At 65.4% G+C, this 19,306-nt stretch overlaps 1 protein-coding gene across 4 annotated transcripts in view; it reads right to left on the minus strand.

Annotated features, from left to right (window-relative positions):
- Positions 1–883: 883 nt before the first annotated feature.
- SBF1 (SET binding factor 1) overlaps positions 884–19,306 on the minus strand; it is a 62,685-nt gene continuing 44,262 nt past the window's right edge. Inside the window, exons 16-42 of one of the 4 annotated variants that reach the window (XM_051773637.1) lie at positions 19,138–19,287; positions 18,963–19,031; positions 18,277–18,435; positions 17,655–17,914; positions 16,768–16,940; positions 16,592–16,665; positions 16,295–16,490; positions 15,265–15,392; positions 14,483–14,658; positions 11,006–11,145; positions 10,075–10,282; positions 9,736–9,932; positions 9,511–9,648; positions 8,122–8,217; positions 7,812–7,889; positions 7,073–7,257; positions 6,366–6,542; positions 5,721–5,822; positions 5,447–5,632; positions 5,178–5,304; positions 4,964–5,094; positions 4,213–4,446; positions 3,954–4,064; positions 3,229–3,440; positions 3,022–3,109; positions 2,792–2,923; positions 884–2,481 (exon numbers count right to left, since the gene is read on the minus strand). In XM_051773637.1, coding sequence (XP_051629597.1) covers positions 2,383–2,481; positions 2,792–2,923; positions 3,022–3,109; positions 3,229–3,440; positions 3,954–4,064; positions 4,213–4,446; positions 4,964–5,094; positions 5,178–5,304; positions 5,447–5,632; positions 5,721–5,822; positions 6,366–6,542; positions 7,073–7,257; positions 7,812–7,889; positions 8,122–8,217; positions 9,511–9,648; positions 9,736–9,932; positions 10,075–10,282; positions 11,006–11,145; positions 14,483–14,658; positions 15,265–15,392; positions 16,295–16,490; positions 16,592–16,665; positions 16,768–16,940; positions 17,655–17,914; positions 18,277–18,435; positions 18,963–19,031; positions 19,138–19,287 — 4,026 coding nt within the window. In that variant the 3' untranslated portion in view covers positions 884–2,382. The remainder of the gene's footprint in view (positions 2,482–2,791; positions 2,924–3,021; positions 3,110–3,228; positions 3,441–3,953; positions 4,065–4,212; positions 4,447–4,963; positions 5,095–5,177; positions 5,305–5,446; positions 5,633–5,720; positions 5,823–6,365; positions 6,543–7,072; positions 7,258–7,811; positions 7,890–8,121; positions 8,218–9,510; positions 9,649–9,735; positions 9,933–10,074; positions 10,283–11,005; positions 11,146–14,482; positions 14,659–15,264; positions 15,393–16,294; positions 16,491–16,591; positions 16,666–16,767; positions 16,941–17,654; positions 17,915–18,276; positions 18,436–18,962; positions 19,032–19,137; positions 19,288–19,306) is intronic. The other 3 variants (XM_051773639.1, XM_051773638.1, XM_051773640.1) reach the window with 3 other exon arrangements.

The following is a 19,306-nucleotide window of genomic DNA, read 5'->3' on the forward strand; positions in this document are numbered from 1 at the left end:
GTCCTGCAGGACACAGAGCAGCAGCCCCGGCTCCGTGGGATGGATTTGGGGCATCCCAGCTCCTGGAGAAGGTACAAAGGCACAGGGGCTGAGGTGACCCTGCTGCTGCCCTGGAGCACCACAGAGCACATCCACAGGGCTCCTAAATCCCCCCGGGGTGGGGACTCCCCCCTGCCCTGGGCAGCTGTGCCAGGGCTGGACAGCCCTTTCCAGAAGGAGTTTCCCCAGTGCCCAACCTGAATTTCTCTTTTCCTGGGAGGTGGTTCTGCTGCAGGTCCTGAGCCCAGGCAGGGACCCAGCACAGCTGAGCCTTGGTGACACCAACAGGGGCTCGTCAGCCCAGTCCCTCAGAGAGGGGCAAATCCCAGAATCCCAGGATCCCTGAGATTGGAAAAGCCCTCCCAGCCCATGGATCCCCCCTGTGCGCCATGCCCACCTTGTCCCCAGCCCAGAGCACTGAGTGCCACGGCCAGGCCTTCCTGGGACACCTCCAGGGATGGGCACTCCAAACCTCCCTGGGCAGCCCCTGCCAAGGCCTCCCCACCCTTTCCAGCAACAAATTCCTCCTCAGCCCCAACCTGACCCTCCCCTGGCCCAGCCTGAGGCCGTTTCCCCTTGGCCTGTCCCTTGTTCCCTGGCAGCAGAGCCCGACCCCCCCCGGCTCCCCCCTCCTGGCAGGTCTGAGGGGTGGCAGGAGGGACAGAGTGGATCCAGCACAGGACAAAGGTCTGTCCCTGTGTCCCGTGCTGTGCCAGGATCCCTCCCTGAGCTCTGTCCCAGGACACAGGACAGTGAATCCCGAGGGCAGGAGCTCAGCCTGGATCCCGTGTCTGCCGTGGTGTTTTCCCAGTTCCGGAGGCTCAGAGGGACAAAAGGGCCTCTGTCATATTAATTTTTTTATTAAATTCCGTTAGTTTTCTCTTTATAGAATAACCTTTTCCTCTAGGCACAAATACAATACAAGGACTCTGCATGTTTGACACAATGTACAGAAACTTCAATAATCTACAACTGCTCAGGTAAGTTACAAACCTCCGTGTTACACCTGCACAGCCGGGCTGGGGCAGTGAACGGGGACTGTACAAGGGGCTCTGCACGGGGAAAGGGGCTTTAAAAACAACACGGGGGGTGGGGGGGCAGTCTGGGGGCGCCGGGGGGGTCCCGGGGGGCAGCGGGGCCAGAGAGACCACACGGTGCCGGGTCGGGCTCCCCCCACGGCCCCTGGGCTGGGGCTGAACCCCCCAGTTCACACCAGTGGGGGGGGCTGCAGGAGCAGGGTCTGTACCGAGGGTCCCCCTCACTGACACGGCAGCAAGCGGGGAGGGGCGGGGGGGACACGGACCTGCCCTCCGGGGGGCCGGGGGCTCCAGCCAAGCCCCCCAGGCAGAGCACAGAGGGGGAACGTGGGGGGCTTCGGGGCAGGGGACAGCCCTGGGGTGGGGGGAGGAGAGCTCAGCGTGTGTGGTGCCCTCCTGGTGCTGCCCCCCCTTCACACAGGGGGTTCTGGGGGGTGACCTGTGCAAAGAGACCGGGTGGCACCTGCGGGGCCACTGTCCCGGCCTGTGCCAGCCCTGTCATCGCCACCGCCCGGAGGGGACCCTCATCCTGGGGAGGGGGCTGGGCTGGTCCCCCCGACACGAGGGGTCAGAGGGGCACCCAGGAGGCTCCAGCATTTGGCACCTCCCCCAGGGAACGTGCCCCCCCGGGACAGCCGGTCTGGCCGTGGAGGTAGAGACTGTCCCAGCCAGCACAGGGACCCCGGCACAGCCCGAGGGGGCTCCGGCCACGGCCACGGCCACGTCCCCTCCGGGACACGGCGCCTGCAGCATCCCAGCACTCCCGATCCTGGGCTGGGAGCGCGGGGGCTCCGGGGCTGGGACACAGGATGGTCCCAGGGCTCCGCTGTGTCCCCTCCGCCATCCCCTGCGCTGCACATCCCCGGGGACGGGAGCGGAGCCCAGGACACGCTCCCGGTGGGAGGAGCAGGGCAGGTTCCGGGGGCTCTGGCAGGACATGCAAGTGGTGGCAGGATGAGGGGCAGCTCCTGCTCCTCCAGCAGTGGGGGGTGGGGGCGCGGGGCCAGGACCCCCTGCCCAGGGCGCGGGATGGGGCTCGGGCACACGGAGGACACGGAGTCACGGCAGGGCTCAGACAGGGCCGGGTGGGGCCGGGACCCCCGCCCGCTCCAACGCGAGGGATGCCTTAGGAATCCCTCCCTGCGCCGTCCTACCCCCGGGAAACGGCCCCGCCCTGCCCGGGGCGGGCGGGAGGAAGGCCATCCCCTCCTCTCCTCAGTCCCAGGCTCAGGCAGAGCCCGGCGCTGCCTCTGCTCCCGGCTCGGGGCCGGCAGCCGTGCCTGGAATTGCGGCTCCGCGGGGCCGCTCACGCGTCCGACAGGCAGCTCTGGATGCGGTCGATCCACTGCTGGGCCAACTGCACGTCCTGGGCGCAGAAATTGTAAACTCGTTTTGTCGTCTTCAGCTGCGGGACAGAGGGGGGGGGTGAGCGGGGCCGGGAGCTGAGCCAGGCGGGGCCCCTCAGCCCGCTCTGCCCTCCCACCATCCCGGGGCACGGCCTGGGCAGCCTCCCCTGGGATCTGCTCCCTGCCTGTGGCCTCAGGGGCCCAGTTAACTGCTAAGCCTGGGTTATTCAGCTCCACTTGAGCAGTGATGCTGCTCTCAGCCACTCCCACTGACCACAGCCCTATTCCAACCTGATTTTTTCATCCCCACCACCTTCCTGATGGCACCACAGCCTGGAGTGTCTGGTGGGGCCGTGGTTGCACACTCACATCAAAGAAGGCTTTCTCATCCACTGTCTTGGGGGCCCCCATGGTGGGGGTCCCCGGGGTGATGGACTCCACCTCGGCCAGGTCGATGACCCCTTTGCACTCCGTGTCCATCCGGCTGTCGTAGTACCGGAGCTGTGGGAGAGAGGATGCGCCTGTCAGGGTTTGGGATGGGAGGGATGGATGGGATGGAGGGACAGGACAGACCCCGGGGCCCCCCCGTCCCCCAGTACCTGATGTTTGGTTTTATCCAGCACGAACCAGCGAGGCTTCCACGGCTTCATGAAGGCGCCTTTCTTGTACAGGGAGCCCTCGTAGGACCTGTGGGTGGGAAGGCACCCCGGGAACAGGGATCAGGGACGGGAACCCATGGAGAGTTGTGCCCTGCAGCACTTCACCCCCCAGGGAGGGGTCCCCCCAGCCCCCCGAGCCCCCCCTGCCTGTTCTCGCTCTCGGAGGTCTGGAACTGGCTGTAGAGGGTGGAGGTGCTGCGGCGCCCGCCCGGCTTCCCGCTGGACGGGGTGGAGGTGCTGCTGGTGTCGCTGTCCAGGCTGAGGTTGAGGGTGGAGCCCACCCCGCTCTCCTGCAGGTACACGCCCAGCGAGCGCCGGTGGTGGGACAGCCCCGAGGACATCAGGAGGGAGCTGGGGGTCTGCAACAGAGGGAACGGCGTGACGGGGAGGGGGCCGTGACCCCCGGGAGCCCCAGCGTGGGGCTGAGCACCAGCACCCAAACCAGCAACCAAACCAGCACCCAGAACAGCACCAGCACCCAAACCAGCACCCAGAACAGCACCAGCACCCAAACCAGCACCCAAACCAGCACCCAGAACAGCACCAGCACCCAAACCAGCACCCAAACCAGCACCCAGAACAGCACCAGCACCCAAACCAGCACCAGCATCCAGCACCAGCACCCAGAACCAGAACCCAGCACTGAGTACCCAGCACAGAGACCCCTCCCTGGCCCTGGGGTTCGGGAGCAAACAGTCCTTTGCTCAGGGCACCTGTGGGTAAAGCCACTCCTATTCTCCAGCCCATGCCAGAGCCCTGTCACACCCTCTGTCACACCCCTCAGTACAGCCTCTGTCACAGCCCTGTCACACCCTCTGTCACACCCCCCCCCCGTACAGCCTCTGTCACAGCCCTGTCACACCCCCACCTACCCTGCTGCCCTCCTGCCGTGCCTCAGTTCTCTGCGACGCTTTCACCCCGTCCCACGTCTCCTTCCAGCGCTCCTGGACGTGCCCCAGCTCCGTCTTCAGGTTGTGCAGCTCCTGTGGGGGATTTGGGCATCAGCCCCGTTGGGGACAAGATCCCTGGCACCGCTGTCCCCATCCCGGGGACACAACCGAGCCCAGCCCTGCCAGAACCGTGTCCCTGTGTGTCCCTGTGTGTCCCTGTGTGTCCCCCCCGAGCCCTGACCTGCAGCAGTCTGGAGATGGCGTCGGGCTCCACGCGGCTCCGGTTGTCGTAGCAGGGCCAGATGATCCTGCGCTTGCTCTGGGGGGCTCCGGTGTCCTGCCGGTCCGGCTCCTCCACGTGCTCCGGCTGCCCCTGCGTCAGCTCCCAGTCGTAGGAGGGGCCCTCGGACAGCGTCTCCTCCGTGTAGTAATCCCACACCTTCAGGTTGGAAATGTTGCTGTACGGCCTCAGCACCTGTGGAACGGGCAGGGTTGGGATCAGGAAGGACATTCCCAGCCAGGCTGAGGGGACAATGTGTCCACGTGGAGATTTGGGGTGTCCAGCCTGGAGAAGAGAATGCTCAGGGAGAGCTGAGAGCCCCTGGCAGGGCCTAAAGGGGCTCCAGGAGAGCTGGAGAGGGACTGGGGACAAGGCATGGAGGGACAGGACACAGGGAATGGCTTCCCACTGCCAGAGGGCAGGGTTAGATGGAATGTTGGGAAGGAATTGCTGGTTGGGAGGGTGGGGAGGGACTGGCCCAGGTTGCCCAGAGAAGCTGTGGCTGCCCCTGGATCCCTGGAAGTGTCCAAGGCCAGGCTGGACGGGGCTTGGAGCAATCTGGGCTGGTGGAAGGTGTCCCTGCCCATGGCAGGGGTGGCACTGGATGGGCTTTAAGGTCCCTTCCCTGGTGGGCAAACACCAACTCCAGCCACTCTAGCAGGGAGGAGACCCCATCCAAGCCCCCCGGATGCCCCAGGACAGGAGCTCTCACCTCCCCATCCTCGGGAGCAAACATGTAGTTGAAGAACACGGGAGTTTTCCTGTTGATCCGGTCGATGTAATCCCAGATGGATTTGTGGACCTGCTGGCTCTTCCTCTCGCCCTTCTCCTCATACAGGAGCCCTGGGGGGCACGGAGGGCGGAAGGGGTGTTATTTGGGGTGGGGGTCTGGGTGCCCCCCCGTGGGCCCCGCACGGTGCCCTCACCCAGCTCGATCCGCTCGTAGTCCGAGTCCAGCAGGAATGTCCGGAATCGGTTGGAAATGTAGTGGTAGCTGAGGAACTTCAGGTAGTACTGGCTGAACTCGAACTCCATGGGGAACTGCAGGTGGATCTGTGGGGAGCGGCGAGGTGGGACCCCCAAACCCCAAACCACACGGAGCTCCGGGCCCCTCCCACTGCCCCTGGAGTGCTCCCGATGTTTGGGGGTCCCGGTGGGTGCCCGGGGGCCCCCTGGCACAGCTCCCGGGGCTCACCTGGTGCACACAGTCCAGGAACTGCAGGAAGATGGGGGCGAAGCCGCTGCTCTGCCCCGCCAGGGTCTGGGCACCGCGGTGGCTGAAGCGGTGGCCGAAGGAAAGCCACTCCTTCTCCACCAGCAGCCGGAACCCCTCCAGCGTCCGGTAGTACCGGTCCGAGAGGAGCTGCACCAGTGACACCACCTGCGGGGACAGGGACAGGGACAGGGACAGGGGGCTCCAGGCACTGCTGGGGGGCCCATGGTCACCTCAGGCCCTGGTGGGCTCTCACCTGCGTGGTGATGTCCCAGCCGTCCTCCAGACTGACCAGCACGGAGGAGCCCGTGTCCAGCAGCTCCACCACCAGCACAGAGATCTGCAGGATCTTGTGGATCTGCCAAGGGCAGGGCCAGGAGTTGGGAGGGTGCAGGGAACTCCTGTGCTGGCTGCTGGGGCACTGTCCCCTTCTCCCAGGCAAGACTACACTCAGGAGTCACACAGGGCCACAGCCCCACACTCGGACACGGCAGTGGCAGCAGAGCCAGGAGACCCTCACTCCCCCCAGCAGCCAGAGTGGGACCCCTCCCACAGCTCACTCTGGGACCAGTCTCACCAGGCAGCTGCCACCCGGTGACCCCAGTCACCGCTGGCACTGCCTCGTCCCAGCCCCTCCAGAGGGGCGTTTCCTGGGGGTCCTGTCTGGCTTCCCCATCCAGCAGCTGCCCCAGACCTGCAGTGCCCACGTCCAGCACCACGGAGCAGAGCTCTGGATTGTTCCATCCCCGTCCCTCACACCAAGCTGTGACCCCCACTCCGTGTCCCAGGGGTGCTCTGGGCAGGGCACCGGGACCCCTGTCCTCGGGTGGCTGGAAGGGCAGAGCACAGGAGCCCAAGGGCAAAGGGGGGGACAGGACCCAGGGCTGTGTGTGACCCTGACCTGGGAGAGCCACTCCGACTCCTCCAGGGAGCGCAGGTAGGCCACGCTGGGGTCGCTGGAGGGGCAGCCGGGCACACAGGCCTTCATCAGCTTCTTGAAGCTGGCCTTGACCTGCCGCACGTCGAACACCTCGATGGGAACCACCTCCCAGTGCTGCAGCGGGTCTGGCTTCACCCCCTGGGGGAGCAGAGAGTCAGGATGTCCTGAGGGACACCCCCGGCAGAGCCACCACCACCCTCAGGATCACGGAATCGCTGAGGTTGGAAAAGCCCTCTGAGATCACCAACTCCAACCCTCCCCCAACACTGCCAAGGCCACCCCTGCCCCGTGTCCCCAAGTGCCACATCCATACAGCTTGGAAATCCCTCCAGGGTTGGGGACTCCCTCCTGCCCTGGGCAGCTGAGCCAGGGCTGGACAGCCCTTTCCAGAAGGAATTTTCCCCAACATCCAACCTGACCCTCCCCTGGCACAGCTTGAGGCCGTTTCCTCTGATCCTGTTACTTGTTTTTTGAGAAAAGAGCTTGACTCCCCCCCGGCTCCCCCCTCCTGGCAGGGACTTGCAGAGCCAGAAGGTCCCCTTGAGCCTCCTTTGCTCCAGGATGAGCCCCCCCAGCTCCCTCAGCCCCTCCTGCTGCTCCAGCCCCTTCCCAGCTCCGTTCCTTTCCCCAGCCCTGTGCCCCGCGGGCCGTGCCGGGGGTGGGGTCACCTTCAGCTGGGACTTGTCGCCGATGATGTAGAGGGAGGCGCGGTGCTGCCGCAGGAAGGTGGTCTCGGCGGGGGTCCCGTTGTGCTGGGCCCCCAGCAGGTCCTTCCCGGCCAGGCGGGACCCGATCTCCACGTTCAGGGCGTAGCTGCTCATGCGGCCGCTGGCCCGGATGCTGCCCCACTTCCCTGCGGGAGCCACGGCACGGGTCGGGATGCGGGTCCGGGGCTCACCCCCAGCCGGGGGGCCACAGGGCGAGCGGGGGGGCCGAGTGCTGCGCCCCCCAGCCCAGCCCTGGGAGCACATGCCGGGGACGTGCTGGGCACCAGGTTTGCTTTGGCTCCTGCTCCCTGCTGGGTGCTGCAGGAATTCCTGCCCGCTGGATTTGGAGTCTGACCCCGGCTGCTCCACGTCCCAACACTGGCATTGCCAAACCGCGCTCTGGCATCGCCGGGACCCGCCACCTGCACCCCGGCCGTGCCACCGGCACCCGGCCCTGGCACCGCCACCCAGCCCTGGCACCGCACCCGGCCCTGGCACCGCCACCCGGCACCCGCAGCGGCACGAGGAGCCCAAAGCAAACCTGGCGAGGCTGCCCGGTACTTACCTGTGCCCGTGGCACGCTCGGAGCAGGCGTGGGGACTGAGGGGGGTTACTGGGGCATTAGTGGTGTGAGGGGTGGCAGAGGGGGGTCAGTGGGTCAGTGGGTGCCCAGGCAGGTCGGGCGGCCGCGCTTTCGTACCTCGGGGCGTCTCGCGGCCCTTCGGCGACGCGCACTTGGGGGTGGACAGGGTGATGACCCGGGCTCTGTGACCCAGCCCTGGGGGCACAGGACAAAGCGAGCTCAGCGAGGGACGGGGGCGGAGGATGGACAGCGGGTGGGATGGAGGCGATGGCGCCGGGGGTGCGGCGGGTCCCTCCCCCCCTCCCTGCGGCCGCCCCGCGGAGCAGAAGCGGCTGCTCGGCTCGGGGAGCGTCTACTCTACGAGAGCTGCCCGGACCGGGGGTCTCGGCGAGGCCCCCCGAGGCAGCGACCCCCCACACGTCCTCACCTCCGCGGCTAAAAGTCCCAGGCCCTTCGTCCTTCCCTCCCATCACCTGCTTCATGAGCGATCCCAGCTTAGGCTGCTGCCTCTTGTCGGAGAAATCTGCAGCACCAAGAGAACGTCAGCTCCCGAGGGCCCTCCCGGCCTCCCCTCGGCTGCTCCGAGGGAGGGGAAGGGGCTCAGAGAAAGCGGCAGCAAGCGGAGCCCCCGGGGCCGGGATGCGGAGCCCAGTGCGCGGGAAGCACCGTCCCCCCGAGCCAGGGAAGCACCGACCCCCCGAGCCAGGGAAGCACCGTCCCCCCCGAGCCAGGGAAGCACCGTCCCCCCGAGCCAGGGAAGCACCGCGCACCCGGAGCCAGGAGCCAGAGCCCAGCGTGTGGGAAACACCGTCCAGCTGGAGCCACGGCCAAGAGGCGCCTGGTGCGGCCGTGTGGGAGGGGGCTCGACCCGGCCCTGCCCCCCGGGTGGGGGATCACCCTGTCCCAGCCCCTGCCCTGCCAGGTCACTGTGCCCCCCCAGCGCTGGCTGAGCCCCCTCCTCCGGGCACGTCCTCCCGCCGGGGAGGGGCCTCGGAGGGGCTGTCGGGATGTCCTTTATCCCCCCTGGCTCAGAGAACCCTCCCAGCTCCCCACACCCCCCTTGAAGCGATGATGGGTGGAATGGCTGGGACGGGATGGAATGGCTGGGACGGGATGGAATGGCTGGGACAGGACGGTCGGTGCTGGAGCAGGGCGGTGGGGGGAGCTCTGTCCTGCAGGGAAGGGCCGACTGGGAAGGGCCGACTGGTGGGGCATCAAGGTGTGCCCGGACTTACCGGGGGTCCCCGGACAGACCCCAGCCGTGTGCGTGGGGGGCACACGGTGCCGACATCCCGGCTGGAAGGGTCTGTCCCCGCCGGCCCCGGCGAGTGCCTGGATCCCAGCCCAGGCTGGGGCTCCCAGTGCTTGCAGCTCCAGGGACACCGGGGCTCCCAAATCCCTCGGGGCTCCCAGTGCCCGAAGCACCCATCCCAAGCACCCATCCCCACCACCGGCCATGGAGTCCCAGCTGGAGTTTGGAGCTCCAGAGAGTGCACTGAGGGCTCCCAGTGCTCACAGATCCGGGGACATTGGGTCTCCCAAACTCCCCGGGGCTCTTGGTGCTCACAGGTCCATGTGCCCACATGCCACTGCATCTCCCAAAATCAGGGCTCCCAGTGTTCACCAGGGGTCCCAAAACCCAACCCCACCACCAGCCACGGGGATCCAGCTGGAGTTGGGAGCTCTGGAGAGGCTCTGCTGCCTCCTTGGATGCCAGAGCCTGGGAGAGCAGGTCACTTGGGATGTACAGCAGGACCCAGGGCTGGTAGGAGCCCACCTGCATCCCCTCACCCCTCTCTGTGCCCCCCTCCCTCACCTGCACTGCTCATGTGTGCCGAGGTGAACCCGCTGAGCGTGTTGCGCCCGCTGGCATCGGAATAGTGGGGCATGGAATTGATCACGGCCTGCAGGTACTTCTCCTGCTCCAGACTCGTGGAATCCGTCTGGGAGGGACCTGGATGGGGAGACCCCCGAGCGTGACCACCCCAGAGCCCGGGGGGGCCCCGCAGCCCCCGCGTTCCCGGGGCGGGGGGACGGGCACCTGCGGTCGGGGCGTTCTGGGACTTGAAGAGGCCGACGACGCCCTTGCCGTGGAGCCCCCCCGAGCGGAGCAGCACGGCCTTGGTGCGGGAGTTCCTCCAGCACACCACCGGGAAGCGGTTCTGCCGGTAGCAGCGGGAGATGCGCTGGATGGTGTTGTCCGGGATGCTCTGCGGCACGATGAGCAGCCCGGGGTAGCTGTGGGACACAGCGGGGCTCAGTGGGACCCCTCGGGGCTCAGTGGGACCCCCCGGGGCTCAGCGGGGTCCCCGGGGAGGGCAGGACCCCCCAGGGTGGGTAGGACCCCCCGGGGCAGGCGGGACCCCCGGGCCCGGCTCACCTGCGGCAGATGGCATACATGCGGTTGACGGTGGAGATGCGGAAGGGCTCGTTCTTGGAGCGGGTCAGGCTGCTGCTCAGCGTGCCCAGCCCCAGCCGCTGGTAGTCCCGGCAGCAGGCGCGCTCCACCACGTGCGCGTTGGTCATCTTGTCCGAGGGCCTCATGGTGGTGCTGGGGGTCAAAGTGCTTCTGTCCATGTCTTCGGACACTGCGGGGACAAGTTGGGGTCTGGGGACACGCTCGGCACGGACACACGGTGTCCCACCGTGGAGGAGAGGGATGGGGTGGGATGGGGTGGGGTGGGGTGGGATGGGATGGGATGGGGTGGGATGGGATGGGGTGGGATGGGATGGAATGGGATGGGATGGGATGGGGTGGGATGGGATGGGATGGGATGGGGTGGAATGGGATGGGATGGGATGGGATGGAGGCATCTCCGAACCCGCAGGGGCAGGACAGGGATGGAGCTGCCTCCTGGCTCCCTCACCTGAAACCAGAGCACTGGGTAGAACTGGGACTGGATCCCCCATGGAAACCCTAAATCCCATCCACCACACCTCCTCCAGGCTTCCCACCTGGAAGGTTCTAAACTTCCACACACAGGGCTCCTGTCCCTTCCAGTCTCTTGCTACTCCTAAACCAGTCCAGCTCTTCTGTCCACCCTCACCTGCCCTCCTGCACCTCAAATCCATGATTTTCCACCTGAGGAGCTGAGGGCACTGCCCAAAGACCTCCCTCCTCCCTCTGTTGGAAGCAGGTTGAGCTCTGACTGGGCACCACCAGCAGCCAAGAGCTGGGGCTGTCAGGAACGGGGAGAGGGGCCCATGGGGGCAGTGCTCTGCACTGGGGATGCTCCCACCCTGCTCCCCTCGGAACAAGGGGCTTCTCCCCGGTGGGCGATGGTCCCATCCCTGCCCGGGGCGTTCCCCACCTGAGATCTCGTCCTCGTTGTCCTCAGGGAAGTGCTGGCTGCCGCGCTGCTCCCAGGCGGGCGGCGTGTACTTCTTGCGCGTCACGTACTGCCGGCCGATGGTCTTCTTGGCGTTCTTCACCAGGTTCTTGGAGAGCGTCCTGGGAAACCAGACAGGGCCTGGTGACACCTCCTGCCCGGGTGTGACCAGAGCCAGCGCGGCCAGAGGAGCCCAGAGGGTCAGAGACAACACTGTCACCCAGCAAAGCAGCGACAGGAGCAGCCCCGGCCCCGCTCAGTCACTGTCACGTGGGAGGGGACGTGTCACCTGCCAGCACCTCGGCCCTGGGGGCACCAGGGCGGGGGCAGAGCCCCCCTGGATCCGAGGGGACCCGGCCTCATCCCAGCACTAACAGTGTCCTCCACATCGGAGCCACCACGGCTCATCCCAGAGGAAGAGGGCTCCAGCTCATGGCAGGGACAGGGGATCTGCCACAGGGGCCACGGAATCCACTGCAGGGGTCAGGATCCATCGCCAGGGGATCTGCTGCTGGGATCATGGGATCAATGGTAGGGTCCAGGGGATTGATGACAGGGACCAGGAAAACCACCACAGTGGCCAGGGAATCTGCCACAGGGACCAGGGGATCCATGGCAGGAACCAGAGGATCTGCTGCTGGGATCAGGGGATCCACAGCAGGGACCAGGGGATCCATGGCAGGAACCAGGGGATCTGCTGCTGGGATCAGGGGATCCACAGCAGGGACCTGGGGATCCATGGCAGGAACCAGGGGATCTGCTGCTGGGATCAGGGGATCCACAGTAGGGACCTGGGGACCCACCACTTGGATCAGGAATCCATGGCAGGAACCAGGGGATCTGCTGCTGGGATCAGGGGATCCACAGCAGGGACCTGGGGACCCACCACAGGGAGCAGGGGGTCCCTGCCAGCCCATCCCGGGTGCAGGGCTGCTCCTCCCTGGGCTGGTGACCTTGATGGCACAGCAGGAACAGGGAGAGCAAAGCTGGGCTCAGGTGCTCCTGAGGCACTTTGGGAAATTCGGGAAGGGAGAGCTGCCAAACCCACGGGGATTGGGCTGTGTGGTCAGAACAGGCTCTGCCCCACAGAGCTCCAGAGGGCAGGAATTCCTGAAGGCAGGAATGGCCTCACCACACACAGGACCTCGGCCTCGTCACCATCTCGGTGAGTCCTGGGCTCCAAGGGGGGGAAATAAAGGAGATGTGGGATACAGGGAAGGGGCCACATCCAGCCCGGGGGATGTGGGATATCCATCAGCCAGGGAAGGAGCCCTGTCCAGCCCAGGACAAGAGCCACGCTGCTGCTAAGATTCCTGGGATTTCCTCCTCTCAAGGTGGGGGCCAAAGGGAGACCAGGAGGTGCCTTGTTTTGCTCTGCAAAGTGGACAGTGAGGGAATCCCAATGCTCCCTACAACTGCCAAGGGAGGGAAAGCCTCAGGACTGAGAAGGAACACTGTCCTGGGAACAAGCTCAGGAACAGAGGCTGGGAACGGGAGAGCTTCCTAACCAGAGGGACAAGACTTGTAGACAGTGGGGGCACTGGATTGCACTAGGAAGGGTGACAAAGCTCACGTCACAAACCCAGACAAACTTCTGAGACAGGGCACAGGCCAGAGCTCTGGAAACCCCCGGAGTCAGTGGTACAGGCCCAGCTCCTGCGACCCAGCAGTGCCAGGGAGCACCAGAAGGATGCGGTGGTGAGAGATCCCACACCCGGCAGCCTGGGAAAGGGCATTCCCGAGGGACAGCCACATGCAGAGCAGGCAGGGAGCCCTGGGAGCAGGGAGGGCTGAGCCGGAGCCGCCACCTCGGAAGCGCCCGCCCAGGCCGGAGGCAGCTTACGTGCTGGGATGGCCGAGGTGCCCGAGGGACAGCACCCCCCCTGCCAGGCCCTGGAACAGATGGGTCACCTGCTGGGAGCTGTCACAAACACCGACACGCTTAGGGCACAGGGCACAGCGAGAGCGGCCACCCAGCGCTGCAGGACCATGTCCCCAGGTCACCCAGCGCTGCAGGACCATGTCCCCAGGTCACCCAGCGCTGCAGGACCATGTCCCCAGGTCACCCAGCGCTGCAGGACCACGTCCCCAGGTCACCCAGCACTGCAGGACCACGTCCCCAGGTCACCCAGCGCTGCAGGACCACGTCCCCAGGTCACCCAGCACTGCAGGACCATGTCCCCAGGTCACCCAGCGCTGCAGGACCATGTCCCCAGGTCACCCAGCACTGCAGGACCATGTCCCCAGGTCACCCAGCACTGCAGGACCACGTCCCCAGGTCACCCAGCACTGCAGGACCACGTCCCCAGGTCACCCAGCACTGCAGGACCATGTCCCCAGGTCACCCAGCACTGCAGGACCATGTCCCCAGGTCACTCAGCACTGCACCCCTGAGCCACCCAGCCCTGCAGCACCACGTCCCCATGTCACTCAGTGCAGGAGCACTGCACTGCTGAGTCACCCAGCACTGCAGGACCACATCCCTGAGCCACCCCACACTGCAGGACCATGTCCCCGAGCCACCCCACACTGCAGGACCGTGTCCCCGAGCCACCCCACACTTCAGACCATGTCCCTGAGCCACTCAGCACCGCAGCACCATGTCCCAAGTCACCCAGCACTGCAGTACCACGTCCCTGAGCCACCCAGTGCAGGAGCACTGTGTCCCTGAGTCACCCAGCACTGCAGGGCCATGTCCTCAAGTCACCCAGCACTGCAGCACTGCATTCCCAAGTCACTCATAGCAGGAGCACCGTGTCCCCAAGTCACCCAGCACTGCAGCACCGTGTCCCCAAGTCACCCAGCACTGTGTCCCTGAGCCACCCAGCACTGCAGAACTGTGTGTCTGAGCCACCCAGCACTGCATGATCATGTTCCCAAGTCACCCAGCACTGCAGGATCATATTTCCAAGTCACCCAGCGCACTGGAACCTCTCCCATGGGACGCCTCCTCAGCAGGGCTGGGGATGCCAGTGCAGCAAACTCCTGGGTCCCAGTGTGACCCATCCTCTGCAGGACATGGGACATCCTACAGCTCTTCACCCTACAGCTCCCTGACAGGAAGGGCTCTGCTCCCGGGGGACAAGGGGCAGGACAAGAGGAAATGGCCTCAAGCTGTGCCAGGGAAGGGTCAGGTTGGATATTGGGAAAATTCCTTCATGGAAAGGGCTGTCCAGCCCTGGAACAGCTGCCCAGGGCAGGGGGAGTCCCCATTCTGGAGGCATTTCCAAGCCCTGTGGATGTGGCACTTGGGGACATGGGGAAATCCTGTGTGAGGACAGGTCTGAGCAAGGTGGGCTCAGGGAGCCACGTCCAGCTCAGGCCCCTGTGCCCCATTTCCCCGAGTGGTCCCTGTTTGGTGGCTGAGCTGGGGGGGCTGGAGGAGGGCCAGGAGGAGCCCCGAGGTGTCCCAGAGGATCAGGCCCATCCCAGGCGTGGCTGTCCCCACAGCACAGGTACCTGAGCGAGGGGTTCTTCTCCTTGGCCTTGGGCTGCATGGCCTGCTTGGGCGACTGGCCCACGGTGAAGGCGAAGGTGCCGCGCACGTGCTGGGGGTAGCGCAGCTTGTGCAGGTGCTTCCGGAAGATCTCGGCGCTGTCCGAAGCCACCTCCTCGTCGAAGGCGATCTTCAGCAGCTGGGGATGGCAGGGAGCAGGCCAGGGGTCACCCACCCTTCCCAGGGATCGGGGCAGGGCTCGGATCCCATTGGGAGTGTGGCGGGCACGGGTCAGGCTGGGGGGCTGCCCCGCCTGACCCTCCGTGCTGGTTACTCTGTCCCATTCCCTTTCCTCCTGGAGACTCCTGGGTGCTCCAGGGTATCCCAGTGACTGGTCAAGGCAGCTCTGAGCATGGCAGGAGCAGCCAGAAAATTCAGGAGCTCTCTCCCAGCATTGCTCCACCTCTACACATGTCCCAAAGATGTAAAATGCCCAATAACTCCATTTGCTATGACATCTCTCCCTGCTGTGTTTCTCTCCCCCAGGACCTGCACAAGGTTTGGCAGAACCACCTCCTGGAGCTCCATGTGGGGATGCCTCACACCTTCTTGGCAGGGGCTGCCCAGGGAGGTTTGGAGTGCCCACCCCTGGAGGTGTCCAAGGAAGGCCTGGACATGGCACTCGGTGCTCTGGGCTGGGGGACAAGGTGGTGGGCATTGGGCACACGGGTCTCACCAGCTGAGACACAGCAATGCCAGGGAGCAGCCACAGCCCCCCAGAGCCCCCCAGAGCCCGGGGTCTCACCTGGAATGTGCACGAGCGCAGCTGCAGTCCCTCCTGGAGGAACGGATCCGCCTGGGCCTGGATACTGATCTTCTTCTCTTTGGTCAGTGAGGCGATGGGGAAGGACCGGATCACCACCTGCTCCCCCACTGGACACAGGGATGGCAATGGGTCAGGCTCGTCCCTGCCTTGGCACGGACAGGGATGGGCCACCCTGGGCCACCCTCGGTGGCTGTGCCCGCCACAGAGTCCCCCAGGACACAGCAGCTGGAAACAGGGCAGGATGGATACAGCCAGCCCCCTCATCCTTAGGGATCAACAACCTGCTCCCTAAGGATCACCAACCAGCCCCCTCTTCCCTAAGGATCTCCAACAAGCTCCCTCATCCCCAGGGATCACCAACCATCCTCCTGCTCCCCAGGGTTCACCAACCAGTCCCATCCTCCCCTGGGATCACGAACCACACCCTTCCTCTTTAGGGATCCCCAACCAGGACCCTCATTGCCAGGGATCCCCAACCAGCCCCTTCCTCCCCAGGGATCACCAACAAGTCCTCCCTTCACTGTTCCCCAGGGATCCCCGACCATCCCACTGCTCCCCAGGGATCCCCGACCATCCCACTGTTCCCCAGGGATCCCCAACCATCCCACTGTTCCCCAGGGATCCCCAACCATCCCACTGCTCCCCAGGGATCCCCAACCCTCCCACTGCTCCCCAGGGATCCCCAACCCTCCCACTGCTCTCCAGGGATCCCCAACCATCCCGCTGCTCCCCAGGGATCCCCGACCATCCCACTGCTCCCCCGGGATCCCTGACCATCCCGCTGTTCCCCAGGGATCCCCGACCATCCCACTGCTCTCCAGGGATCCCCAACCCTCCCGCTGCTCCCCAGGGATCCCCAACCCTCCCACTGCTCCCCAGGGATCCCCAACCATCCCACTGCTCCCCAGGGATCCCCGACCATCCCACTGCTCTCCAGGGATCCCCAGCCATCCCACTGCCCCCCAGGGATCCCCGCTGCCCCCGAGGCCGTGGTGCCCCAGCCCCTCACCCAGCGGGTCGGTGGGGGTTCCCTTGAAGATGATCCTGTAGGTGGTGAGGAAGATGGCTCCCTCGGCGGGGAGCAGGGGTGGCCCCCCGATGCTGCCCCCGGCAGCCTCCTCGCGCCCGTCGGGCATGAGGCACACGCGCAGCCCCTCCATCACACACTCCTCCCCCACCAGCAGGTTGGGGCGCAGCAGCTTCGGCTGGGGGGGGACAACGGGGAGTTCAGCCCCCGAGGAGCACAGGAGGGGGGTCTCTGCAGCCCCCCACGGCTCCAGCCCCGTCCCAGCGGGACCCCCCATACCTTCTGGATGGGAGGAAGCCTCTTGCTCTCCCTGTGCACGGCGTCCAGGGTCTCGATGTGCATCTGCACGATGTCTGTGACACGCAGGGGGTGAGGCCGGAGCAGAGCCTGCCCTGCCCACCCCGTGCCCTCCGCTGCCCCCACAGGACCCCCGTGCCCACCCCCGGCGTCCCCACCTGGGATCATGACGTGCAGCCCCTTGAGGTGCTCGTTGGTGACGCCGCTCTCGGTGCACACCTTGTCCACGAAGCGGTTGATGAACCTCACCACGTAGTTGGCCACGTCGGAGCTCTCGGCGTCCTCGAAGCCGCTCTCGGTGTCGTAGCTCTCGGCCACGCTCCCGGCGATGCTGCCCAGGGAGCAGGGAAGGGTCAGCCTGGAACAGCCCTGCCTGGCTGCAACCCGGGCCAGGAGCAGCTCCAGGGAGGTTCCACTCCTGGTGGGATCCCAGAAGAGATCCCACTCCTCGTAGGAATGCAGGAGAGCTCCAGCAGAGTTCCCACTCCTGATACAGACCCAGGACAGCTCCCACTCCTGATACAGACCCAGGACAGCTCCCACTCCTGATAGGAACACAGGAAAGCTCCCACTCCTGATATGGACCCAGAAGAGCTCCCACTCCTCATAGGAACACAGGAGAGCTCCCACTCCTCATATGGATCCAGGAGACTTCCCACTCCTGGTATGGACCTAGGAAAACTCCCACTCCTGGTATGGACCTAGGAAAACTCCCACTCCTGGTATGGATCTAGGAAAACTCACTCCTGGTATGGATCTAGGAAAACTTCCACTCCTGGTATGGATCTAGGAAAACTCCCACTCTTGACAGGAACACAGGAGAGCTCCCACTCCCAGAATCCCCCTGGGCACCACAACCTGCCTCAATCCTGACAGAATCCCGGGATCCCAGCATGGCTGGGGTCGGAAGGGACCTTTGAAGTCCATCTGGTCCAACCTCCCTGCAGCGAGCAGGAACACCTCCCGTGTCCTGAGGGCAGTGACTGACCGGGGTGCCCCAGGAGCTGCCGTCCCCACCACGGGTGTCCCCTGCATGTCCCCTCACCTGTTGGTGACGAAGCTGTTGCTGACGCTCTCGACGTCCCCCAGGCCGGAGCTGCGGAGCAGCCGGTTCTTGCTGGTGTCCAGGGGCAGGAGCAGGTAGCTCATGCGGTTGGCGTAGTGGATGGCCTGGCTGAACACGGTGCTCTCCTCCTTCTGGATCAGCTCCTGCTGCTTCTCCCGGCTCATGGTGGGCCAGAGCCGCAGCTGCTCCGACGCGATCTCCAGGGCAGACTTGGCTTCCTGGGGCTCCTCCGTGCTCTCCTGAAGGGGTTGGAAGGAGGTGCTGGTTGTTGGCATGGACAGATCCACCCGCCTTCACCCCACTGTTCCCACAGGAATCTCCCAGAACCAGGATGAGGTCCCTGATCCTCATCTGAGCAGGTTGCCCAGAACAGGCAACTAGCGCAGAGCATCTGTGGCTGCCCCTGGATCCCTGGAAGTGTCCAAGGGCAGGTTGGATGGGGCTTGGAGCAACCTGGGCTAGTGGAAGGTGTCCCTGCCCATGGGACTGAAGGCGCTTTGAGGTCCCTTCCCACCCAAGCCATTCCATGATTCCACGATCAGCTTGCAGACCTCTGTGAAGAGCTGCTCATCATCCCCGGACTCGGTCACGGTCTCCTCACCTCCTCCGCGTGGTTCTCCTCGTTGCTGTCCAGGTAGAGGGCCCGGATGTGGTTCTGCACGTCGCAGTAGAACATGGCCTCCCAGAACTGGATGTTGGTCCACACCACGTGCTCCTGCACGCAGCTGTAGGCGAACTGTGTGATGCCCGGGCTCAGCTTCTGCGGAGGGAGAAGGTGGAAAAGGTCCATACAAACGTGGCCTTCGTGCCAGGCTCTGCTCCCTGGCAATCCCTGCTCTAGCCACCTGCTGGGACAGCCCCCAGTCCTTGGGCAGGCAGGGGGAACGTCTGCACCAGAGCTCCTCCAGGATTCCTGGAAAACTCTTCTCCTGCCCAGCGCCCACCCAGAGCCCTCAATGCCACTGTTTTACAGGAGGTAGAACCTCATCCCAGCCTGCCCCGACGGATAGATGAAGCTGGAATTCCAGAGCAACAGATGAAGCTGAAACTCCAGAGCAACAGATGAAGCTGGCATTCCAGAGCAACAGATGAAGCTGGAACTCCAGAGCAGCGCCCTTCCCGCAGGTGTTCCAGCCACCCCGGGAGCCTGTGAGGAGCTGGAAGGTTCTGGGCAGGAGCTGTGCTCTGAGAAGCCCCAACAGGACAACCCCCTGGCTCCCTGCCCTTCCACCCTCAGCCTCTGCCCTCCCCAGGGACTCTGAGGCCGCGGGGCCCGGAGCAGCTCACCCTGCAGAAGGCGGTGACCAGCGGCAGGAGCGCGGCGGCGATCCCGTGTTCGTCCATGGCCGTGCAGTCCTGGGGAAGGGAGCGGGGGTGACGGGGGATCCAGGACCAGGACCCCACTCCCACGGCCGGCCCCGCTCCCAGGAGGGAGCAGCAGGTCCTGCCAGCCCCGTCCCACCTGCAGGCAGCAGTTCATCATGCGGATGACGAAGTCGAACTGCTGGTGGTCCAGCACCGCCCGGTTCTGCTGCACGTGCAGGTTGAGCTCCTGGGTGAGGCAGTGCCGGGCAGCCCGGCCCTTCATGGCACGCAGCACCGCCGGGAACAGCTGTGGGACACGGGCAGGC

This window comes from Manacus candei, unplaced genomic scaffold (genome assembly GCF_025592945.1).
Source record: "Manacus candei isolate 608988 ecotype Guabito, Panama unplaced genomic scaffold, ASM2559294v1 h1tg000174l, whole genome shotgun sequence".
NCBI classification, from domain to species: Eukaryota; Metazoa; Chordata; class Aves; order Passeriformes; family Pipridae; genus Manacus; species Manacus candei.